We start from the raw sequence: 27,073 nt of genomic DNA on the forward strand, positions 1-27,073 counted from the left end.
ATTCGAATTTCATTGCTTCATTATTTGTAATATTCGGAAATATTCGAATATTTATTTTAGCTCATATTTAGCCTATAATAATACACAGAATAACAACCCATTTTTTAATGCTTGCGCAAGTTGGTTACATTGTATTATTAGGCTACTGCCTACCGTCATTGCGACGCATTATCACGGGCCACGGCCCGGTTAAAAACGAGAATGATACACACCATGAACTGACCATAGACAATATCCCCTTTACAGCTCTCTCTTTAGCCTATTAACCAAATTAAAGTCGCCACAATCGCCAGCCTATACACGTAGGACTGGACAGAAAGAGAGTGCAGAGAGTACAGACAATAATATGCCATACTATTAGGCTGTTGCGCTGCGCTCCTAATGCCTTCTCCACGGCGCGCACCGTGGCACATGAACAATAACAACTCCACGTGGAGTGGACCCACGACGAACCACGTATGAATTAGATAATTTATAAGAAATGGCACGGCGGCCATCCTTGCAGGCAGTGACAGAATGAGAATCCTTAGGCTGTAACCTGTTCATTTTGGGGGGCATCAAACAACAGCCTGTTGATGATGAATGATACTATGAAACTAACAATGAATTAACTAGTAGGCCTACTCACCTAATGACGCCGCCACGGAGGATATACCATGTTTAACGTAATTCCAAAGTGTTTAGCCTACATTGTTTAAGTCATAGACGCATGCGGTTTTTGGCTAAAAGCATGTTGTTGTTATTATTCCACTGCCACCCGCACCGGTACCGGTAGACTCAAGACTGTCATGGTAGCTGGCTACAACCTGAAACAACTTCCTCTTCCTCTTCAAAATAAAAGCTACTTGTAACAATACTTTTATTTCTTAAGTGAACTACAGGATGTAGTAGACGCAGAATGTATAGTGGATAAATCACACAGAAGGCAGGAGAAATAAACTCCGCAGGCAGTCGGGGCTTATTATTTTTAAATCTTGCCAACAGAATGAACTGGGATAATAAATGATAAAAGCTCCATTCGAATGGCAATTTGAAACGTGAAATTCCTAGTTTGCTCGCTTTATGCAGTCAATGCAGACCCAGCTCCCAGACCCAACTTTGAGAATAGATTAATGGCGATAATTTCTTTGACGCGCGATAATATTCTCGCGTTAACGCAGCACGTTAACGCCGATAACGGCCCAGCATTAATGATAACCTTTGACCTTTGGTCGAACATCAGGGGCAGATGGAATAGGTGGTGCTGTTGAGCCTTGGGCGTCCATCTTTGGCACAAACTCTTGTGCTTTTGGGTTAAATGCAAGACCTTGCCCTTTAAACCCTTTGCTCACATAAGAGTTCATTCCATTTGAAGGGGCCTTTCCTCCTACATCACTGCCCTCCAACACAGATACCATTGCATCAGCAGCTGCTATTTGCATATTGAGGTCCAATTGCTCCTTGCTTTTCCTCAATTTTTCCTCTTGTGCCTCTATTTCGTGTCTCTTTTGCAGAGCAGCCACCTTTTCCAATAAAGCTGCCTTTTCTGCCTTAGCCATTAAGCATGCAGATGACACCCCAGAACCTTTGCTAGAGGCCCTTGACCTCTTTGACCCCTTTGACACATGAGACACACTGTCCTCAGGATTAATGTAATCTTGACACTGTACATGTTCACCCCAATCATCATTTGCATTATCATATTCATCATCCTCATTTGAAAAACCATTTTCCTGTAACCATTGTGATGTGTCTTTAATGAACGTGTTACTCTTTGTCATCACTGAATGGAGCCATGCATTTTGTTTACTTTGCTCCCCCTCAGGCATAGGGAACTCAGTGAACAGTGTGTTGTGCTGTTCTTCAGCCTTTTCAAATAGGGTTTTGATCCTTCTCAGATTTTGATTGACAGCAGAGACATTTTCCTTTGAAGCCATGAGAGCAGTGGTTTGTGTCTTTAGTTTGTTTGCCTGTTTAACCTTTCCATTCCTTTCCATTTGAAGCCGTTCCATTGTCATTTGGATTCCTTTCAAAGTTGGCGTTCTCACCCTTTTTTCAATGTCAGAACCCACTTGCATTTCTGCAGACCCGGTTTGTTTGGTACTGCTCATTTTCAACCAAGTGAACCAACAATAAATCAGTGCATAAATTCGTTTTTACCGAAAAATAAAATACACATTCATTTGCAACCAACAATAAGAGCGTATTAAATGCAACCATGAACAATAAGACCCAAACAGTGCATTCGTTTGCAACCAATGATAAGACCTTTAAACAGTGTAGTTTCATTTGCAAACAACAATAAGACGTTACGCAGTGTTTTCATTTGCAACCAAACAATAAGAACCAGTTAGGCATGTGTGTGTGTGTGTGCGGATATTGTGCAAATATGCTGCGTTAGTGCGTTGTGCCGTTGTCAGAGACGCACTCTTGTGCTATCCTGGCGTCTTGGTGTGCGCGTGTATGGCAGAAAGGGGGGGGGGGTGTTTGTTCATCAAACAGCGGCTGTGATCCAAGTCATTTTACGGCGCGATGCCGCTCCAAACAAAAACAAATGTGTGAGTGAATATGCATTAACCAGTGATAGCCTGCAGCATGTTGCATGTGTCGGCGATCAGTGCGCTCCGTTTCTTTCATCTCTGATGAGCGAAGTGTTGAAGTTGTCCAGTCCAGTTCGGGAACGATCCAAAGCTCTTCTTCCATCCAGCGTTGTTGTTGTTGTTCGGCAGTTGTGAGCAGGATCTCCAAATCAGAATCTCCAGATGAGATGAGATGAGCCAGGATCGATTGTCTTCCTTTGTCCACAAGATCGGGTTTTTACTTGTATAGAGGCAAGCTTAAACTATATACTTGGCCTCTCGGCTGGGCACATGCAAGAACTGTTTTTGACGCGTATGTAATATATTGTCCAGGCATTGACTGCTGTAGGGTGAGGTTCCCATTTATTATACACATTGTCATTTTGTAATACAGCAGTTTTAGTTATGCAAATACAAAGATACGGTAAAAACCGTGTGATCATAGCCTGTTGTGCCCATACCTAACCAAACCATTCAACCTGGCTTGTTGCACCTGTGTGACACACACCCCCCATGGTGAACCCGCCCATCAAACGGGTTAAAGGCACACACAGGCAGAAATGGCTCCTTCACATAGTCAGACTAATGTGACCAAAAATGAAAGTTTTTTCATGTCATATGAAAGCAGGGAATCATAGCTTTTATTTCATATTTACATTTATTTCATATTTACATGTCTTCTGTGGCCTCTAACATTACACCTAGCTACATGTTTAAGCATTTATTTCATATTTACATGTCTTCTGTGGTCTCTAACATTACACCTAGCTACATGTTGTTTAAGCATTTATTTCATATTTACATGTCTTCTGTGGACTCTAACATTACACCTAGCTACATGTTTAAGCATTTATTTCATATTTACATGTCTTCTGTGGTCTCTAACATTACACCTAGCTACATGTTTAAGCATTTATTTCATATTTGCATGTCTTCCGTGGTCTCTAACATTACACCTAGCTACATGTTTAAGCATTTATTTCATATTTACATGTATTCTGTGGACTCTAAGGCTCTCATTTATCAACCGAGCGTACGCCAAAATATGGGTGCACGCCGAAATTACTGACATTTTCGGCATTTACCATTTCCGCCAAAGCTTGAAATTGAACTTGACAAAGTTCAAAACTCACGTCTGGTCGGGAGCTGTCATACGCTTTGTCCTCACCTGTCCTCATCTGTCGTAGAACAGCGGAGCAGCATTGTTTGACCAGCTGAGAGGCTGTCACAGGCATCTAAACATATCTTTTCACTAATAATAGCCTACATAGTATATTTTGTAAAGGCATGTCATATGAAATTGGTAGGATATTACCAAGTGTGCAAGCTTATTAAAATCGGGCAATTAAAAACAATGCTTTAAGCCATTTAAATAGTGTTTTGCATGAGCGCATACCGGCAGCCCCCCGACCCCCCCCCCCCCTCCCCTCCTAACTTAATTCCATGACTGGATCGAGAGTCATTTGCATGCGCTGCAGCTTTAGATTTTCTTTTTGCAGATAAGTAAGCCTGGGACCGAGGCTATGCAGCTATAGTCAAGTCTAACTGCAATCTACAGCCATGTCTTTCTCGCGTCACGTCTCGTCCTTTTAATTAAGGATAAAACCGACGCGCTCGAATGCCAATAAATGTGACATATGCCGACAGTGTCGAGGCAGCGCAAAGTGGGGACGCTTCTTCTTTTTGTGTCATATGGAAACTCACGGGTTACCGCCAACTTCACTTTGTGAAGTTAGGCTGCGCAGGGAGGCAATCTAATATACAGTGATTAATGTCATAAACGTGCATGCAGGTCAGTGACAGAGACAGACAGAACAGGAGCGGAGGAAAACAGCATTTGTCACAGGCAAACTCATTCCAATGACGTGAGCAATGTTATTTAATTAATGCTTCACATAATCACAGGTTCAGGTTTTCGTTCATTAATCTTGTTGTATATTAAATGAATAAACATTTTAATAATTGCATATACAACTAACACACAGTGACAGTTGCTTGCAAGTTGCATGTGCGTGCGTGCGTCTGTGTGTGTATAAGAGGGGGGTGAGGCGGTCAGCAAGGCAAGGAAGGCTTGACTTGATGTAACTATGGTTTCTACAGGTCGTACTGCAGTTGTTCATGTCGAAAAAACGAGGGCGAGGCTTGATTTCATAGGGCGTGCCAGATAGATTTCAGCCGTCACATTTATTAACGTCGGAACGAAATTAAGGAAGGATCAGCTGTTTGCGATCACTTTATAAATGCCGTGGCGACGTGGGTGTACTACGAAACCTACACTCGAATCTGTGGCAGATTTTACATTCAATTGATAAATGAGGGCCTATCATTACACCTAGCTACATGTTTAAGCATTTATTTCATATTTACATGTATTCTGTGGATTCTAACATTACACCTAGCTACATGTTTAAGCATTTATTTCATATTTACATGTCTTCTGTGGACACTAACATTACACCTAGCTACATGTTTAAGCATTTATTTCATATTTACATGTCTTCTGTGGACTCTAACATTACACCTAGCTACATGTTTAAGCATTTATTTCATATTTACATGTCTTCTGTGGACTCTAACATTACACCTAGCTACATGTTTAAGCATTTATTTCATATTTACATGTCAATTTCAGCTCTGACACTTATTTCAAACATGCTCTAGTGAAGAGTCTTCCTGTGCTATTAACTAATTTTGGATTAAACAAAAATATTAGTTTTTCTCCTCTGGTGAAAAGCTGGAGGCTGCTCGATGGCAGGCTCTCATTCAAATCTGGTCACAAATGGTCAAATGATCTGTCTGTATCAATTATATCTAAGTGCAAATAATGAAGCTAAACATTATCAACTCAACAACTGGACAAAAACAGCTGATCTTGTGTTGTTACCTTTGGCAAAATGTTTCTTATCAAAAAGCATATTATCTGGGGGTAATTAATTAGCAATGTGTGCTGTAAAAGATGTAAAGTTAATTAACCTGAATGTTTTAAACATAAATGTTCTTCTCATTTCAGATGTCCGTCTGCAGGTTGATTTGAACGATTATAAGGTCAGTTTGGAGGTCAGATCGGACAGTCTTGATGGAGTGAAAAACCACATGACGGAAGAGTCTGGAGACTCCGTCACCAGCACCTACTCAGAGCTCTACATCTCAGCGGGACAGAGTGAAGGGGTTAATAGCCAACATGAGGTGATACAGCTCGAGAGAACTTCCAACATGAAGACCTTCCATGACGATGCAATCAACTGCTGTAAAGTCTTTAAGATCATCCTCCCTGGCAGAAAGGAACCCAGCAAAACAGTTCTGACAAATGGCATCGCTGGCATCGGAAAAACATTCTCTGCGCGCAAGTTTGCTCTGGACTGGGCAAGAGGTTTGGAGAATCAAGATATAGATCTCCTGGTTCCCTTTTCATTCCGGGAGCTGAACTTGGTCAGAGATAAGCAGTACAGTCTTCTGAACCTGATCCATGATTTCCACCCAACGTTAAAGAAGGTCACAGCAGAGCAGCTCGCTGCCTGGAAAGTTTGCTTCATCCTCGATGGCCTCGATGAAAGCAGGTCTCCGTTGCACTTCGACACAAATGAAATCATCTCTGATGTCACAGTGACATCATCGGTGGATGCTCTGTTGACAAACCTCATCAAGAGGAATCTGCTCCCCAAGGCCCTCCACTGGATAACCACCAGACCCGCAGCAGCCAATCGGATCCCTCCTGCATGTGTTGACATGGTGACAGAAGTGCGAGGGTTCACAGACCCCCAGAAGGAGAAGTACTTCAGGAAGAGATTCAGTGAAGAGAAGCTGGCCGACAGAGTCCTCTCACACTTGAAGACATGGAGGAGCCTCCACATCATGTGTTACATCCCACTCTTCTGTTGGATCATTGCTACCGTTCTGCTGGACATGTTGAGGACACACACCACGATAGGACAGCTGCCCAAGACCCTGACTGAGATGTGCTGCCACTTCCTGTTGGTTCAGACAAACACCAAGAAGCAGAAGTATGACGAGACTCATGAGGGGGAAAAAAGAAAAAAGAAAAGAAACAGAAAAAAGAGAGAGAATCAACAGCAGCTCACTAAGACTGGCAGGGATGTTCTTCTGAATCTGGGCATGCTGGCTTTTAAACACCTGAAGAAAAGTAGCATCATGTTCTACCAAGAAGACCTGGAAGAGTGTGGTCTTGATGTGAAAGACGCCGCGCTGTACTCAGGAGTGTGCACACAGATCTTCAAAACAGAGAGTGTGCTGTTCCAGAAAACGGTCTACAGCTTTGTTCATCTGATCTTCCAGGAGTTTCTGGCTGCAGTCTACCTGTTCCACTGTTTCACACAGAAGAACATGGAGGTCCTGAAGCCATTCCTGGGAGATAAATACAACAGTAACAGCTCCCTCTCAGACTTCCTGAAAGCTGCCGTGGAAAAATCCCTGGAGAGTAAAAATGGCCACCTGGACCTCTTAGTCCGCTTCCTTCATGGCCTCTCACTGCAGTCCAACCAGAGTCTGTTAGGAGACCTGCTGGGTCACACAGAGAACAGTCCAGAAGAGATCCAGAAAGCCATCCAGAACCTGAAGAAGATGTTAACTCATCGTGACACCTCTCCTGACAGATGTATCAACATCTTCCACTGTCTGATGGAGATGAACGACCACTCATTACATCAGGAGATCCAACAGTTCCTGAAGTCAGAGAACAGAACAGAGAAACTGTCTGAGACCCAGTGTTCAGCTCTCGCCGTCATGCTGCAGATGTCAGAGGTTCTGGAAGAGTTGGACCTGGACAAATACAACGCATCAAAGGAGGGGCGAAGGAGACTGGTGCCAGCTGTGAGGAACTGCAGAAAGGCTCGGTTAGTAGTTAACACATTGACTTGACTGCCAATCACGTCATGTTACGTCGCATCGAATCCATCGCTTGACTGCCAAGCACGCAGTATTGTGTCCTATGGTCTTTTCAGTGGATTAGTATAGATGGCGCTCTTCATCAACGTACTGTATGAATGATGCTAGGTTGCTAGGCAACAGATAAAACCAGAAATGAACCAGAAGTGAAAGTCTGCCTCCCGTCCGCCTCAATTTAAACAGAAATGTGCTTTGGATAAAAGTGATACATGAATGCACCATTTACAATGACGCAGCATTTTATACAGCCGGTTCCATGTTTTCCCGATCTCAACCCTGTCTGCATGCACAGGACTGCTTCAGTGTCAACCCTGTCTGCATGCGCAGGACTGCTTCAGTGTCAACCCTGTCTGGATGCGCAGGACTGCTTCAGTGTCAACCCTGTCTGGATGCGCAGGACTGCTTCAATGTCAACCCTGTCTGCATGCACAGGACTGCTTCAATGTCAACCCTGTCTGCATGCGCAGGACTGCTTCAGTGTCAACCCTGTCTGCATGCACAGGACTGCTTCAATGTCAACCCTGTCTGCATGCACAGTACTGCTGCAATGTAAATCCTGTCTGCATGCACAGGACTGCTTCAGTGTCAACCCTGTCTGCATGCACAGGACTGCTTCAATGTCAACCCTGTCTGCATGCACAGGACTGCTTCAATGTCAACCCTGTCTGCATGCACAGGACTGCTTCAATGTCAACCCTGTCTGCATGCACAGGACTGCTTCAATGTCAACCCTGTCTGCATGCACAGGACTGCTTCAATGTCAACCCTGTCTGCATGCACAGGACTGCTTCAATGTAAACCCTGTCTGCATGCACAGGACTGCTTCAATGTCAACCCTGTCTGCATGCACAGGACTGCTTCAATGTCAACCCTGTCTGCATGCGCAGTCAGTACTGCTTCAATGTCAACCATGTCTGCATGCACAGGACTGCTTCCGTAAGATTGCATTGGGGAAACATGCTGACTTCAGTGTTGTCCCTGAACGCGTTCAATGAACAATCGTTCACAAACACGTTAATATTTTGGGTGAACGTACTGTATTTCTGTTTGATGAACGTCATTGTGAACACGTTCATTTCTGCCGTGTGTGAACGTCACTTTCTCACGTTCAACTTCGTTCAAGAGTGAGTGTTTCCTTAGAGCCTTCCAGGCGAAAACCCCGCTAAGACACACCCTAAACAGGCCTTAATATCTAACGTTAAACCCACCAATAAGTCCTTATGCGACACAATTTAACTAATCTTTCTCAGCCGTACAATTTAACCGGAGCGTGCAGCTCGCATCTCTGCATGAGGATCCTGTCATGCACGCAGACACAGAACATCCCGACTCCCGACCCAAACACTGGAAACTTATTGTTGTTTGATTAAACATAATGTGCCACGAAAAATAGCTTCCAATAGGTTGCTATTTTTGCGTCGAGGAGGTATTTGTCCATATACATGATCGCCTCGGTCGGCCAACTAAAGACATCTCCCTCCACAGAAGCGCAGTGATGCCCGATTTATTCTTCATCGTACAACGTGTTCCATGCTGAAAATGGCTGATCTACAAGCTCACAACGTGTTGCGTCCGCGACGTGTTGTGAGCTTGTGAGCGTTGTGAGCTTGTAGATTAGCATGTGAATATATGCAGGCTGTGAGAACTGAACTGATAGCCTTCACAATAAAAGCATGCAGCTTTCACAAGTTGGCCCATAATTAGGACAAGGAAAATGATTAAGAATTCTGTGGCATTCCACATGGCAAAAGAGCTATTTTTTCCAAAATGTAAAAAAAATATATATAATAAGGAATTAATTTGGTTAATGGTAATGGAGAAATTGTAAAAGTTGTATCTTTATTAATCCCAAAGTTATTCCCAATAGGAATAAAGTCTGTGGTTCTATGGCTATGGGCTAATCATTTAGAAAAACAAAAAGCAAAGAAAAAAAAAGGAAATAATTAAATTTGTTTTGGAACCATGAACTTTAGTTCAAAATGTTGAATGATGAACTATGAACTGAACTAGTTGATTTTTAATGAACTGTGAACTGAACTAGTTCATAACAAATATGAACTTTCCCAACATATGGCTGACTTCATAAGCAATTTAAACGCTCGTTTCAACCCGTCACTTAGATGTTCTTGGCCGCTAAGAAATAAAACATCTGAGAGCATACTTGACATTTCCTTTATAATATTGGGGAAAATCAAACTAGTCTTAATTTCACACCTTATACTGCTGGTTGAAATCTATGATATCTAAATGTCGATCTCCCTCTGTTATTCTAGTTGTGTTGACTATTCCAGGGGTTCTCAACCCGTGGGTCGCGACCCCTCGCGGGTCCCCAAATTATTTTCCAAAACATAATTTGCAATTCAGTTTGTATTGGGGGTGGGGAAGTGGGGCGGGGTGGGGGTCGCGAGACATGGCCAAAGCATCCCTGGGGGTCCCCAGCCAAAAAGGTTGAGAACCCCTGGTCTATTCCATAATACTGTTTATGTCTGGATAACTAGATAGGAGATGTTTTAGTTAACTTCCATGACGGTGAACTAGGTATCATTTGTTTTGATAATCTCTTATTTAATCTGCATTTACAGACTTGTTGGCTGTGAGCTCAGTAAGACAGGTGTTGAAGCTGTGTCTTCAGCTCTCAGCTCTAATCCTTCCCATTTGAGAGAACTGGACCTCAGTGAAAACGACCTGCAGGACTCAGGACTAGTGGAGCTGCTCTGTGCTTCACTGAAGAGCCCACACTGTAGACTGGAAGTTCTAAAGTGAGATACATTTACCACTTTTATTATGATCACTTCTGTTTTATTATGTACTGTATTATGTGAATATAATATGAATGCTGTGATGAGAATGTATTAATAAGCTTGATGGTGAGACATGGTAGGCGAATAGGGGAAAAAAGTTAACTAATAGCTATCTCAATGAAACTTCTCCAGTTGATTAATTACCCAAGCCTATGTGTCTGAGTAGACGTTAAAATGACCCCAAACATGTTTCAAAGTGTAAAATCTCTTTAAGGCGAAGGTATCGGCTACTTCATCATATAACAGCGTTTCTCACAACGCGTTGAGGAGTTTGTAGATCTGCTATTTTTGTCTTACCCGCTACGCCACAGTTATCAAGCTTCTTAATAATATTATATTAACACTTTAAGGGCTATAGAATAATATAATCAGACCACCAAGGCTGACGGGATTGATCAATTACCTTTGGAGCATAACGCATATACTGTAAGTATTTGCAGCTTTGATTCACGAAACCCGGCGTAAAATAGTCCCATGGTTTGTTGTTGAAGAGAAAAACAAGCCGCCATTACGATGCGAAACGAAAACAGCCTCCACAGCATGTTGTAGTCCAAACAAACCCCTGTTCACTTGCATTGAACTCATTTTCCCAGAAGCCCTAGCAGCCCAGAGCATGGCTAGATTTACAGTTTCGTCATCATAACGCAACGGCCTCGTCACCAGGTCCACGACAAATCCGCTCTTTTATAATTATTAAAAAACGGCGAATTAAACACATTAAACAAATAGCGGGTTTAGCGTATTACGCAGCGAGGACACATGGATTAAATAGCGAAGAACACGGGTTAGGCAGTAGTGTTAATTAATATTAATATTACGAAAGAAAGATACAAACATTGTAATAATAGCCGATCTGCAAGCTCACTGTGAGGCGTTGTGAGCTTGTAGATTTGTAATATTTTCGCATTCATGTAATGCCTACAATTCCGATTGCTTCTAAGGGTAGTTGGGGGAGTGGGGGGGGGGTCCCCAGTTCAAATATGATTATGGTATGTTGGAGGCCAGGGTTTGTTTTAATTGAACTAAAGCATCCAGGTGTGAAGGCACCCTAAGTGGGACAAGAGAGTCCTTTAATAGATGCTGGAAGCTGGTTCTAAATCCAGGAATAATGCATATTTAAATGTGTTATTTATTAATTAATCTATTCATTTATTTATGTATATTTCCATCTGGTGTTTCAGACTGGCTCACTGCGGCCTGTCAGAGAGATGCTGTGAAGCTCTGGCCTCAGCTGTAAGCTCTAATCCCTCCCTAAGAGAGTTGGACCTGAGCCTCAACGTGGTGAATGATTCAGTTCTGGAGAACTGCAAGTGAGTAGACTTGTCTGTGTCCATGTTGGACAGTGCAGTGTTTCCCTTAACAGTGTATCTCTGACACAAAGGGCCCTATCTTGCGTCAGGGGCATTTTCTCCGTAATTTGGGGATTTAGCATTGTGTAAGAGGCGTTCCCCCATTAAATTAGCTTTCTTATGCCACAGTCTAAATCCTTAAAACACCTCCGCTACCCGTTACATTATGCATAGGTGTGGTTTGGGCGTTACGCAACTTAAACCAATCAGTGTGCCAGGTACCATAATCCATTATACCTGGAGTGAACCTTATGGAAGAGCAACGCGTGCTGCCTTGGAATACATTTAAATTAGATACAGAGGGTTGTTGTGTGTGTTCACATTACGGGTGGTTTGAAGAGACGATTTCCGTTGTCCTAAACCTGTGTGCATAAGATAGCAAATATAGGGAAAGCGCATCAACACGCGTACAGACACACCTCCAGCCGCAAACATGTATAGTGGGTTGTGTGGCCGCAAGATAACGTTTACGCATAGTGGAGGCTCCTAAATGAGTAATTCACGTAAAGTGTTTAATGCTTGCGGGTAAGGCATGGGATACGATACAGCCCAAAGTCACAAATCATGAGAAGAACAACAACACAATGCAGTGCCTCAAAGAAACTCTAGGATAGCAGACGTAAACAATGAACATCTGTCTAAACAACAATATATGTGCATCACGAAGGTATAAAAGGACAGTGGAGTGCTATAGGGGTTAAGGTGGAGTCTGAGGAGGTGATGAGATCCAAACTGGGCAGCAGTGAGTATGTCTGGATGAGCTGCAGGGCCAAGATAATGACAGGAGAAACACTGTAGTGTCAGCTAGTGGAGACGTTGTGTTAGACAGTTAGACATTGATGCATTGTTGTTCTACTTCCTACAGAGTGAAACACTGTAGTGTCAGCTAGTGGAGACGTTGTGTTAGACAGTTAGACATTGATGCATTGTTGTTCTACTTCCTACAGAGTGAAACACTGTAGTGTCAGCTAGTGGAGATGTTGTGTTAGACAGTTAGACATTGATGCATTGTTGTTCTACTTCCTACAGAGTGAAACACTGTAGTGTCAGCTAGTGGAGACGTTGTGTTAGACAGTTAGACATTGATGCATTGTTGTTCTACTTCCTACAGAGTGAAACATGGAGGAGAAGATTGGCTTACTAATCCTCAACTGAGTCAACTCATTACAAAACGTGAGTATCTGTGTCTACATTAACATTGTATACACTGTTGTATACTTGGTTGATGTTGTCCTGAAAACTCTTGTGCTCTCTACTCTCTGCTCTTGGCCTGGTCCTTAACACATTCTGACCTGAGATCAGATTCGTGGAAAGGTTTCCACTGGACACACACTGGTCTGATGAACCCATTCTGACCTGAGATCAGATTCTAAAAATGTCAGTCGTTCTTCGATTTTTCAAAAATAGCAGACCTACAAGCTCGTAGCGCGCCACTCGGTGGCGCGCTATGAGCTTGTAGATCTGCTATTTTTCAATAGCTAAAGCATAACATGATGCTAACACCAAAATGGGTGCCCGTTCAGAATGGGTTAACACATCAAGATGAGGTCATGTGGTCTGACAGAAACAATGGGCCTCATTCACTAACCTGGTCGTAAACAACATGTATTTCGTCTATATTGGCATAAGTTCAGTTCTGACGTGCGATGCATGAAAGGTGGTGCAGAGCCGTGATGTGTGCAGATCACAGGTGGATCTCGTTTTGGTTTGAAAGTCACAAGTGATCTCCCGTGTCGATCATTGGCATGGTTCCACGCTCCATTTAACACCATACAAGACAACTGGAAATATAAATCACACGTGTGTGAACTGAGCGGTGCAACTATACATTTACTGTTATAGTTACTGTACTGCACTGTGCTCTGTACTGTATTGTAGTGTACTGTGCTCTATGCTGTACTTTGATTATTTTGGGGAAAAAATACTGTGTGTTAGACGACACGTACACAGAGAGACAGACAGGTACACAGAGAGACAGACAGGTACACAGAGAGACAGACAGGTACACAGAGACAGACTGGTACACAGAGACAGACAGGTACACAGAGAGAGAGACAGACAGGTACACAGAGAGACAGACAGGTACACAGAGAGACAGACAGGTACACAGAGACAGACAGGTACACAGAGAGAGAGACAGACAGGTACACAGAGAGACAGACAGGTACACAGAAAGACAGACAGGTACACAGAGAGACAGACAGGTACACAGAGACAGACAGGTACACAGAGAGAGAGACAGACAGGTACACAGAGAGACAGACAGGTACACAGAGAGACAGACAGGTACACAGAGAGACAGACAGGGACACAGTAACACAGAGAGACATACAGGTACACAGAGAGACAGACAGGTACACAGTAACACAGAGACAGACAGGTACACAGAGAGAGAGACAGGGGTGCAGAGACATTCTGCCCCCTGGTGGAGACTTTAAGACATTCTGCCCCCTGGTGGAGACTTTAAGACATTCTGCCCCCTGGTGGAGACTTTAAGACATTCTGCCCCCTGCTGGAGACTTTAAGACATTCTGCCCCCTGCTGGTTGGACTCTGACAGTGACGATCTTCTTTATTACATTTTAATTGTATTGAGTCTTAATTTAGTCGACTAAGACTAAATAATGTACAAATGACTAAAATAGGACTAAAACTGTTGTCAAAATGAACACTGCAGTGAGTTTGTAGATCAGTCTGTGTGTGTGTGTGTGTGTGTGTGTGTGTGTGTGTGTGTGTGTGTGTGTGTGTGTGTGTGTGTGTGTGTGTGTGTGTGTGTGTGTGTGTGCGTGCGCGTGTATTTAATGTTTACTGTGTTGTTTTCTCATCAGATTTCCAGCGTCTCACACTGGACTCAAACACAGCACACTGTGACCTCTCTCTGTCTGAGGACAACAGGAAGGTCACATGGGGGTCACAGAGGTCAGGGGGTCAGCGTCCTCCTGATCACCCAGACAGGTTTGATGTCTATAAACAGGTTCTGAGTTCACAGAGTGTGACTGGACGCTGTTCCTGGGAGGTAGAGTGCAGTGGATGGGTTCATATAGCAGTGGCTGACGGAACAATCAGCAGGAAAGGACGTGGTGGTGACTGTGAGTTTGGATGGAATGATAAGTCCTGGAGTCTGACCTGTGATGGTGTTTATGATCTCAGTTACTCTGTCTTACACAACGGACAGAGGACTGTCCTCCCTGTCGGACCCTCTGAAGACTCCAACAGAGTATCAGTGTATGTGGACCGTCCCGCTGGGACTCTGTCCTTCTACACAGGGTGCTCTGACTCACTGAGACACCTGTACACCTTCCAGACCAGGTCCACTGGACCTCTCTATGCTGGGTTTGGGTTATGGGACTCCGACGACTCCTCAGTGCTTCTGTGTGAGCAGTAAGTATAATGACACACACACACACACACACACACACACACACACACACACACACACACACATAACACACACACACACACACACACACACAGAATGTCTTAACCCATTTTAGGCGGGAACCCATTTTGGTGTCAGCATCATGTTGTGCTTTAGCTATTGATAAATAGCAGATCTACAAGCTCATATGAGCTTGTAGATCTGCTATTTTTGAAAAATCGAAGAACGACTGACATAGAAACATAGCTTTTTCAGAAAACTGTCATTTTCAAACAGACATTTTTAGAATCTGATCTCAGGTCAGAATGGGTTAAAGTCTCCACAGTGTGATTTCATTTGAACTGGGGACCCCCCCCCCACACACACACACACACACACACACACACACACACACACACACACACACACACACACACAAACAAATCTGTTTAGCATTATGTCACTCAAAGTTAACATTGGGAACTATAATTGATTTTGTGTGTGTGTGTGTGTGTGTGTGTGTGTGTGTGTGTGTGTGTGTGTGTGTGTGTGTGTGTGTGTGTGTGTGTGTGTGTGTCTAGACCCTCTGGACTCCATCATTCCAACATGGACACAGTGAGGACAGAACCCTCTAGACTCCATCATTCCAACATGGACACAGTGAGGACAGAACCCTCTGGACTCCATCATTCCAACATGGACACAGTGAGGACAGAACCCTCTAGACTCCATCATTCCAACATGGACACAGTGAGGACAGAACCCTCTGGACTCCATCATTCCAACATGGACACAGTGAGGACAGAACCCTCTAGACTCCATCATTCCAACATGGACACAGTGAGGACAGAACCCTCTAGACTCCATCATTCCAACATGGACACAGTGAGGACAGAACCCTCTAGACTCCATCATTCCAACATGGACACAGTGAGGACAGAACCCTCTGCTCTGCACAATAATCACAGTGACTGAACATCAGGAAAGACACTGATCGTTTCCTGTCTGCTTTGTTGTGTCTTTCAGATCCATTTTGAACCCAGTGTGCACGCAGAGCAGTCGACCAATCAGTACAGGTGAGTTATCCTAGTCAACCAATCATTACAGGTCAGTTATCCTAGTCAACCAATCAGTACAGGTGAGTTATCATAGTCAACCAATCAGTACAGGTGAGTTATCCTAGTCAACCAATCAGTACAGGTGAGTTATCCTAGTCAACCAATCAGTACAGGTGAGTTATCCTAGTCAACCAATCAGTACAGGTCAGTTATCCTAGTCAACCAATCAGTACAGGTGAGTTATCCTAGTCAACCAATCAGTACAGGTGAGTTATCCTAGTCAACCAATCAGTACAGGTCAGTTATCCTAAACACAGGACAGTCAACCAGTGTTGTTTTTGGCAGCAAATTTCTATTTCAGTTTTAGTCACATTTTAGTCACCTGGAATGTCTTAGTGTTAGTCTAGTTTTACTAGTCGACTAAATGTCATAAGATTTTAGTCGACTAAAGTGTATTTTGAACTTGTGAAATGGGACATTCTGCAATACGAGTACTTTTACTTTTAGTACGTTAAGTACATTTTTATGCCAATACTTTTGTACTTTCACTCGAGTACATTTTGAATACGGGACTTCTACTTGTAACGGAGTACGTCTACATTGCAGTATTTATACTTTCACTAAGTACTTTCATTTCACCACCGGTCACAGGTTCAAGTTCTCCAGGTCGGGGCTGTTCCAGTGCAGCGAGACAGCGTTGGTGTTTGAAACGACAGGCGAAGGAGAGGTCCTCTACAGGACTGTTCAGTGGGAGGAGAGATGGTTCCAGCCAACAGGAAGGACTCCTGCAGGTCCTCTGTTTGACATCCAGTGTCCTCAGAAGTCTGTCTGCCAGCTACACCTGCCACACTGTGACATCACACCTGGTGAGTTATAGCTACACCTGTCACACTGTGACATCACACCTGGTGAGTCAGCTACACCTGCCACACTGTGACATCACACCTGGTGAGTCAGCTACACCTGCCACACTGTGAGTCACTGTTGAGACTTGGATGGTCAGAGCGGCGTGATTACATACAATCACTGCAAAGACGAGAAGTTGTGCGGACGGACGGGCATGGCGCGAACAAAGCTAACAGCCACCTGGTGTCTATATCTATATATAGATTTAAATGTTCCAGTTCATAGCCTACTGCAGGCCTGGTTGACTATAGATTTAAATGTTACAGTTCATAACCTACTGCAGGCCTGGTTGACTATAGAGGATTTAAATGCTCCAGTTCATAGCCTACTGCAGGCCTGGTTGACTATAGAGGATTTAAATGCTCCAGTTCATAGCCTACTGCAGGCCTGGTTGACTATATATTTAAATGTTCCAGTTCATAGCCTACTGCAGGCCTGGTTGACTATATATTTAAATGTTCCAGTTCATAGCCTACTGCAGGCCTGGTTGACTATAGAGGATTTAAATGTTCCAGTTCATAGCCTACTGCAGGCCTGGTTGACTAGATTTAGAAGACATTTTGAAGCTCTTAATTGCTACTAAAATGATATATTGTTCATTTGGAGAAATCCATCACATAACAAGTAAGTCAATGAGTGAGAAGCACAGAGTGGAGTGGGTGGGGCTTAGCGTAGGGTGAAGTGGTTTAGACATTGTGTTCAGATTAGGTTTACATGGAGTGGAATCTATAACGTAATGTTATTTCCCCCACAGGTGATCTGTCCGTGGCCCACATCACAGACAAGGGTCTGGAACTCTTACAACCGCAGAGAGTGACCCAGACTCATGTGGTTGTAAATGTGAACCATCTGTCTCTCTTTGGGATCCTGGGAAGAGTCTGGAGCTACTTTCAACAGAAACGTGCTCAGGTGTTGCTGTTCCGTCAAGAGTCACCGATATGGAGGACGATGAGTGTGTTACTGCTGCCCAGTAATGTGCCTTACAGAGAGGTAAATATATCTGTTAATTAATGTGTCTTACAGAGAGGTAAATATATCTGTTAAGTAATGTGTCTTACAGAGAGGTAAATATATCCGTTAAGTAATGTGTCTTACAGAGAGGTAAAATATATCTGATGAAACTGCCATAAGCAATAATATGTCAACATTGTAATTACTTTTTGTGGTATTCAGACATATTATTAACAGACATATATTAACCTGAGGGCCACATTAAGTGAAGATGGGGGCTGCATGTGGCCCCTCGGGGCCACCAGTTTATATTAACCTGAGGGCCACATTAAGTGAAGATGGGGGCTGCATCGGGGCCACCAGTTGATATTAACCTGAGGGCCACATTAAGTGAAGATGGGGGCTGCATGTGGCCCCTCGGGGCCACCAGTTGATATTAACCTGAGGGCCACATTAAGTGAAGATGGGGGCTGTATGTGGCCCCTCTGGGCCACCAGTTGATATTAACCTGAGGACCACATTAAGTGAAGATGGGGGCTGCATGTGGCCCCTCGGGGCCACCAGTTGATATTAACCTGAGGGCCACATTAAGTGAAGATGGGGGCTGCATGTGGCCCCTTGGGGCCACCAGTTGCTCATGTATGGGATACAGTGAAAGGCAAGCACGTTGATTTATTTATTCATTTATTTATATTTCTAACTCCATTACACCTATTCAACACCACGCCCAGGTAACAATAAATACATACAAATAAATTTGCAACCCATCTAGTCCAGACTCTAGACAAGGACAAGTCCCTTTTAGTCCATAAATGTAAGCAACAATAACAACATTATCAAAACACTTAACACTTCATATTTTATATATTATATCTTCTTCCCAAAAGGACTTCCAAACTAGGAAGGGTATGGCCTGGTCAGCCTGCAATGACATGCATAAGATCTGGTCATCCCAGTTTAGTAAGATGTTAAAATATTTAGGACGACCGTCGAGCCGATTCTACTCTATGGCTCCGAGACATGGACACTTTCAAAGGAACTAGAGAAACGGCTGGATGGCACCTTACACCCGCCTTCTGCGGTCGAAAGATTATGATAATTCTTTAACTTTGTTACACAGTCAAAATGATTTTCCTTGGATCATTACAGAATGAAATAGATATTTTAGAAAGCAAATCTGTTCTGAAACATTGATGTTCTATTCGATAAAGAGTGTTACCTTCACAAAAGGGTCTTTTCTGAGCTTCTGTTGCTGTCGGAGTGAACACTTATTAGCTCGTGGACCCCCATGAGAGAAGATGTGCCAGGGACCCCCATGAGAGAAGATGTGCCAGGGACCCCCGTGAGAGAAGATGTGCTATAGGGACCCCCATGAGAGAAGATGTGCCAGGGACCCCCATGAGAGAAGATGTGCTATAGGGACCCCCATGAGAGAAGATGTGCTATAGGGACCCCCATGAGAGAAGATGTGCTATAGGGACCCCCATGAGAGAAGATGTGCCAGGGACCCCCATGAGAGAAGATGTGCTATAGGGACCCCCATGAGAGAAGATGTGCTATAGGGACCCCCATGAGAGAAGATGTGCCAGGGACCCCCATGAGAGAAGATGTGCCAGGGACCCCCATAAGAGAAGATGTGCCAGGGACCCCCATGAGAGAAGATGTGACAGGGACCCCCATGAGAGAAGATGTGCCAGGGACCCCCATAAGAGAAGATGTGCTATAGGGACCCCCATGAGAGAAGATGTGCCAGGGACCCCCATGAGAGAAGATGTGCCAGGGACCCCCATAAGAGAAGATGTGACAGGGACCCCCATGAGAGAAGATGTGCCAGGGACCCCCATGAGAGAAGATGTGACAGGGACCCCCATGAGAGAAGATGTGCCAGGGACCCCCATGAAAGAAGATGTGCCAGGGACCCCCATGAGAGAAGATGTGTACGGCTCAACCCGTTTAATTTCAAGGACCCCCAGTTTGACATGCATTAGTCTACGGACCCCCATTTAATGGCATTTCTATCTCTGGGACCCCCAATTTGTATTGTAAAACCAATGTTAATTTAACTCTGAGAGTGTACAAATGGAACCAAATGGACCCGTTACGGTGCATTTGGTTCCATTTGTACACTCTGGAACTCCCTCAAGGACCCCTGGGGGTCCCCGGGCCCAACTTTGGGAAACTCTGCCTACCTAAATACCGGCCACTTTGAATGAACCATCTGATCAAACTGTGTTGGTGTCATTATAGGTGAAAGTATGAATGAACCATCTGATCAAACTGTGTTGGTGTCATTATAGGTGAAAGTATGAATGAACCATCTGATCAAACTGTGTTGGTGTCATTATAGGTGAAAGTATGAATGAACCATCTGATCAAACTGTGTTGGTGTCATTATAGGTGAAAGTATGAATGAACCATCTGATCAAACTGTGTTGGTGTCATTATAGGTGAAAGTATGAATGAACCATCTGATCAAACTGTGTTGGTGTCATTATAGGTGAAAGTATGAATGAACCATCTGATCAAACTGTGTTGGTGTCATTATAGGTGAAAGTATGAATGAACCATCTGATCAAACTGTGTTGGTGTCATTATAGGTGAAGGGAGTTCATGAAAACAAGCAACGCATCGAGCCGGTCACCGCCAACTGTGTTCTCATCCCAAACCAACGCTACAGTCTGTCAGTGCTGCAGTGTCCTTCACAGGAAGTACAACCTGAGGTACGTATTAAACCTACAGTCTGTCAGTGTGTCCTTCACAGAAAGTACAACCTGAGGTACGTATTAAACCTACAGTCTGTCAGTGTGTCCTTCACAGAAAGTACAACCTGAGGTACATATTAGACCTACGTTTAGGTCTGTTTATTGTATGGTAAAGCTGCAGTGTGAGTCAAGGAAACTGTTATTTTCACTCCTTCGCCACTACTAACATTATTACTAGTATAACCACTACAAAATACATTTATTCTCTCAGGCTTATGGCATGTAGTTTTTGATTGTTGTTGGTACATTTTGTAAAGCGTCCTTGGGTTCATGAAAAGCGCTATATAAATTCAAGCTATTATTATTATTATTACAACTATACTACCAATACTAATATTATTACTGCTGCTACAATCACTACATAGCAAGCACTACTGTATCACTACTACCATTAGTATACAACTATAATCACTACTGTATCACTAATACCATTAGGATACAACTATAATCACTACTGTATCACTACTACCATTAATATACAACTATAATCACTACTGTATCACTACTACCATTAGTATACAACTATAATCACTACTGTATCACTAAAAAGGTCTCTGTTTTCAGGCTGCACCTTATTTTGAAGACTATGGACCAAATTACCATCCAACGTTCGTGGTGAAAATGGACGTCAATGCAGAAAACTTCTCAATGAAATTACTGAGCCCCGACTCTGGACCGGTCTGGCAGCAAAACATTACCCTGGAAGGTAAAGTTATGGACTTTCATTCAACCTTGGGATGTAGCAAGCCGGTCTCACCCAAATACGGAGAAATGGCACAGATTGGCAATTCAAATACACACACCTAGAAAACCCCCAAATCCGTACATATTACACTGACACTGAAATGCTCCTCATAGGGGACCCTCCCCATAGGGGCCCCTATCTCCACATAGGGGCCCCTCCGTCAGCCGTCTCTATGCTCCTCATATGGGCCCCTATCTCCACATACGGGCCCCTATCTCCACATAGGGGCCCCTCCACATAGGGGCCCCTCCGTCAGCCGTCTCTATGCTCCTCATATGGGCCCCTATCTCCACATATGGGCCCCTATCTCCACATAGGGGCCCCTATCTCCACATATGGGCCCCTATCTCCACATAGGGGCCCCTATCTCCACATAGGGGCCCCTCCTCATAGGGGCCCCTCCGTCAGCCGTCTCTACCCAACCTGAGCCACGAGGTACACCCATAGAGGTATAGAGGGAGGGCAGAATCCATTTGTACCGGCCAACGGGCCGGCCGGTGCGATAGGTCGGCCGGTCGTTTGATATGTCGGCCGGTATATGTATAACCTTGAGACCCCCAAAGACGCCCCCGGGGGGGGCGACACGATTCCAACGAGCCCACCCCCATCCAAAACGGTTGAGAAATGGCCGAATGGCCGACATATCCACGGACCGGCCGACATATCAAACGACCGGCCGACATATCCACGGACCGGCCGACCTATCGCACCGGCCGGGGGTGGGCCGGTACAAATGGATTCTGCCCTTGCTGGAGGTATAGAAGGATACAGCCCCCCCCCCCCCCGAGCCATTCATTTCAATGGAAGTTGCTCAGTGGCGTTTTGAAGCACCCGGAAGACTGCCGGAAGTACCGTTATAACTCAACGGCTCCAATGAGCGGAAGTTAAGCCCGGGATGACGCACCGTTACGCACATGACGTCACCGAACGTCACGTCCACTTCCATGGAACGTGCTGCAGTTCCACTTTTGGCCAGTAGGTCGTAGGCAGCGTCAACGTTGGAGTAGCCTTACTGGGGGGGCGTGGGGACGCCACCGAGCACGCTGAAGCGCGCCAGTTGGGGTGCAGTAATTAGTTTAGACAGTTTTTGGTTTAGACTAGTCATTGGTTAGACCAGTCATTAGTCCTACAACTACAACCTATCTCAAACCCTCACCCTAAACCTAACCTTAACCCTCACCCTAAACCTAACCTCCCACGAGGCAGGGGAGGCATACTTTGGTTAGACATAGCATTGGTTAGACATGGGTTACGGTTAGGTTTAGGTGTGCTGCCTCCCACCTCCTACCGTAACCCATGTCTAACCAATGCTATGTCTAACCAAAGTATGCCTCCCCGCCAGTTGTCGCGTGGAACTTTGTGAAGTTCGGTAGAGCCGACTCAGCCCCGGTCGAGTTGCAACCGAATCGCAAACCCGATCTCACTCTCCCTCACGCGGTGAAATAGCAATCTGTCGCGGTCAAAACAGTAGTAGTGTAATATGTAGGGATTGTGTGGGTTTATGTCGGGACTTGCCAGTCCGTGCTATTTCACCGTGGTGAGATGGGCCTCGGTGGTTCGTTTCTGTTCATAATTTGAACACTTATTTCTTCCTGCACAATCTACAGGAGCGGCTGCTTCCATACCAGCACAATCTGCAGGAGCGGCTGCTTCCATACCAGCACAATCTGCAGGAGCGGCTGCTTCCATACCAGGTGAGTCTCTAGCTTGTAGATCTGTTGTTACTTCCATACCAGGTGAGTCTCTAGCTTGTAGATCTGTTGTTACTTTGGATGTTTTAGCGTGACGCTGTAGTGAGGTCAAGTAGGACGTTAATTCATGAACAAACACGTTTAAATAAGGAGATAAGAGATGAGAGATTTCTGCAGCAACGATCTATAACGATATCTATAACGCGCACACACACTGTGTGTATATATATATATATATATATATATATATATATATATATATATATACTATCAGCACAAACTGTATCACTTTACTGCAATTTTTAGAATAAGAATTGTTAGCTCCTATAGGGCACTTTCCATTTTAAAACAATGTCAAATGAAAACCAACAACTCAACGTTCAATCCTCCTTAACTTCAGCGAAACACTTTGTGGACCAACATCGGCGTTCCCTGGTTGACAAGGTGAGGAATGTGGGTCCCATCCTAGATGTACTCTTTGAGAAGGACATCATAGACAATGAGGGCTACAGCATTGTGGAGTCCAAGCCCACCACTCGGGACAAGATGAGGGCAATCTATGCTCTCCTGACCTCCAGCAGAGGCAGAGACACTTTGTACAAAGCTCTCCAGGAATACGAGCGTTCTCTCCTTGAAGATCTGTAAGTCATTTGCATTTAATTAAACCATTTTGGGGCGGGGGCGGGAACCCCTTGTGGTGTTTCAACCCATTCTGACCTGAGATCAGATTCATACGAGGTTTCCACTGGACACACACTGGTCTGATTAACCCATTCTGACCTGAGATCAGATTCTAAAAATGTCAGTCGTTCTTCGATTTAAAAAAAAATAGCAGACCTACAAGCTCGTAGCGCGCCACTCGGTGGCGCGCTATGAGCTTGTAGATCTGCTATTTTTCAATAGGTAAAAGCATAACATGATGCTAACACCAAAATGGGTGCCCGGTCAGAATGGGTTAAAGCATTATGTTATACTTTAGCTGTTGAAAAATGGCAGATCTACAAGCTATACGAACTTGTAGGTCTTTTTTTTGTTAATCGTGAGAATGTGCCTCGAATCTTTGAATATATATTATTACAGAGTGAACATTTTAACTCAAATCTTTGCTACTGGGGAGGTCCCTGGAACAACATATTATTTTCAGATGGGGGTCGATGGCCAATTACATATAATTGTTGGGGTCCTTGACATGAAATATTGAGCACCACTGATACAGAAACATGAGGTATTTCAGAAAACTGTCAGAATTTAGAAGACATTTTATACATTTCGACGTCGGGCCTAAATGGGTTAAATTGTTTTTATTTTTACAAGAGAATGGAGCTTTCCGGGCCGTGTTATTTGAATCATTATAATTCATCCTCTTGATTCCCAAGAGCCCCACACTTTCATTACAATGTTAATCTACAGATTAATGAGAACCTTTGTGAACCTGTACATATTTATTAATGTACGATCAGCCCTTAAAACAAGGCTCCAGACCTCCCAAAACAAACTGGTCAGGCTACTACTTGGCCTCACTCCCCGAACCCATCTCACCCCTGCCCACTTTGACAGGCTGGAATGGCTTAGGGTTGACGACAGAGTACAACATCTTGCAATAATGGGTCTGGTCCACAAGATTCACTACACCACCAAGATACCCGTATACCTGTCTAAATACTTCACTAGGATACCCATGTACCTGTCTAAATACTTCACTAAGATACCCATGTACCTGTCTAAATACTTCACTAAGATACCCATGTACCTGTCTAAATACTTCACTAAGATACCCATGTACCTGTCTAAATACTTCACTAAGATACCCATGTACCTGTCTAAATACTTCACTAAGATACCCACGTACCTGTCTAAATACTTCACCAAGATACCCATGTACCTGTCTAAATACTTCACCAAGATACCCATGTACCTGTCTAAATACTTCACTAAGATACCCATGAACCCGTCTAAATACTTCACTAAGATACCCATGTACCTGTCTAAATACTTCACTAAGATACCCATGAACCCGTCTAAATACTTCACTAAGATACCCATGTACCTGTCTAAATACTTCCTTAAAGGACAACTTTAGTTTTTTTCAACCAAGGTTCATGTTTTAGGTTGTTATTAGAGAAACTAAAAGATGAGTGTTCTTTTTTTTTTCATTTGCTGCTTTCTTTCGTTTTAAGGATTTTAGCAGTTTTTGACAGGGGGGCGGGGGCATTCGAGCATGGGGCTAAATATGTATTTTTTTACAACATTTTATAGCGATTTCTTTTTTAATTATTACTATTATATACTATAGTCCTAATAAACCCCTGGAAATTTCATCTGGCCACAAAACATCACGAGATCTACTGAATGTGTCAAACTGACATTGAGCCTATGACACACAGTGTAGATAGATAGAATACTTTGATAGATAGAATACTTTATTGGCAGTTTAAGAAAATTACAGAAATTGACATCATTTTTTTTTTAAACGCCAAATGGACTTAGACACAAAAAGCCTTCGCTTGTTTCCATTGTGGTCCTATGACACATGATGACACACAGTGTGGCTTCCCCCCCAGTAAGCTACCTTCAGATTCAGTAGATTCTGTGATATATTTGTGGCCAGATGCAATTTCCAGGGGTTTATTAGGGCTATAGTAAATAATAAAAAAATAAATCTCCATAATATTTTGTAAAAAAATACATATTTAGCACCATGCTCGAATGCCCCCGCCCCCCTGTACAAAACAGCTAAAATCCCTAAAATGAAAGAAAGCAGCAAATGGAAAAAAAATAACACTCATCTTTTAGTTTCTCTAATGACAACCTAAAACATGAACCTTAGTTGAAAAAAACTAAAGTTGTCCTTTAATGTAAATTAACCCACAACACCAGAGGGAGTTCAACAAACCGTCCATGTGCAACCCAGATTCGGCACAAACAAGGGACCAAATTAATATGGTTCCTATGCCACCAAAATGTGGGACGCCCTACCAACAGTCATTAAGACATGTGAATCCCTTGACTCCTTCAAAACTGCCCTCAAAGGGCACCTACGGACGGCTGCAATTTGAAACTGGCCCCGCCCCCGTAAAATGTGAATGTGTGTTTCTGCACAGATATGGTTATTCACAGCAGCGGTGTTGTTCTTCTCCTGTTAGGAAGTAAGTGATGCTGTTGATGGACCAGGAGTGCTGTGCTTCCCTGCTTGGCCACCAGATGTCCCCCTTCGTCGGGGGGGGGGGGGGGGGGGGAGACGCACATTGTGATTGGCCGGAATGAGATGGTGTACAGTATGACGACGAGAGCGCCCCTCGCTTCACACAGGTGTGATTTTTATTGCTCTGTAAAGCTCTTTGAGCTGAACTTGAATGTCATGAAAAGTGCTGTACAAATACATGTATGTAAATGTAATGTAATATAGATCATTATTAAATATCACTGTCAGATGCATTCATGTATGTTTGATTTGTGACATTTCACGCAAACTGTGTAACTCACAATAATAGTTATGCCAATATAGGGTAGAATAAACAGATTTTACAGGACTTGACTTGGACTAGACTAGAAGTTAATGGTGTAACAATATGAACAAATCATATTTACTTATGCATGTGTTGTATCGATCTGTGTTGTTCGATTCATGGGTTAATTAGTCATGTTTGGACTACATACGCCCTACCAACAGTCATTAAGACATGCAAATCCCTTGACTCCTTCAAAACCGCTCTCAAAGGGCACCTACGGACGGCTGCAATTCGAAACTGGCCCCCGTAAAATTTGAACCACCCCCCCCCCACACCCCTTTTCCCCCTCACTGTATATGTTTCTTTTCCCTTTTTTGCCTCCTTTATGATGAAATCCTGTTCTGTTCTTTGACTACATAGAAGTGTCTATTTGTACGTCTCTAAATGTTTTGATGAATTGAACATGGTGGACCCTCTTGTAAACAAGAGTAATGCTTAATCGGGTCGTCCACTCACAGTTAACAGTCTTTGTATTGATTCTGTG

General features: G+C 43.7%; 2 protein-coding genes across 2 annotated transcripts in view; both read left to right on the forward strand.

The window, feature by feature from the left end:
* The window catches only part of LOC310873413 (NACHT, LRR and PYD domains-containing protein 3-like), a 95,556-nt gene extending 69,256 nt beyond the window's left edge, over positions 1-26,300 (forward strand). The window contains exons 14-18 of the mRNA XM_083785783.1: positions 20,480-20,602; positions 21,209-21,350; positions 23,030-23,083; positions 23,481-23,721; positions 26,224-26,300. Coding sequence (XP_083641909.1) covers positions 20,480-20,602; positions 21,209-21,350; positions 23,030-23,083; positions 23,481-23,721; positions 26,224-26,230 — 567 coding nt within the window. The 3' untranslated portion in view covers positions 26,231-26,300. The remainder of the gene's footprint in view (positions 1-20,479; positions 20,603-21,208; positions 21,351-23,029; positions 23,084-23,480; positions 23,722-26,223) is intronic.
* On the forward strand, positions 5,652-20,191 carry LOC310867975 (protein NLRC3-like; the record flags this gene model as incomplete). Its single annotated transcript, XM_083778175.1, has 9 exons — positions 5,652-7,408; positions 10,043-10,219; positions 11,443-11,571; positions 12,722-12,783; positions 14,438-14,990; positions 16,011-16,043; positions 16,677-16,891; positions 17,686-17,921; positions 20,180-20,191. 9 exons carry the CDS (start codon positions 5,652-5,654, stop codon positions 20,189-20,191), a joined length of 3,174 nt encoding a protein of 1,057 aa, XP_083634301.1.
* Positions 26,301-27,073: the final 773 nt, after the last annotated feature.

The sequence above is a fragment of the Protomyctophum parallelum genome (genome assembly GCF_964188405.1).
Source record: "Protomyctophum parallelum genome assembly, chromosome: 1".
In the NCBI taxonomy this organism is placed as follows: domain Eukaryota; kingdom Metazoa; phylum Chordata; class Actinopteri; order Myctophiformes; family Myctophidae; genus Protomyctophum; species Protomyctophum parallelum.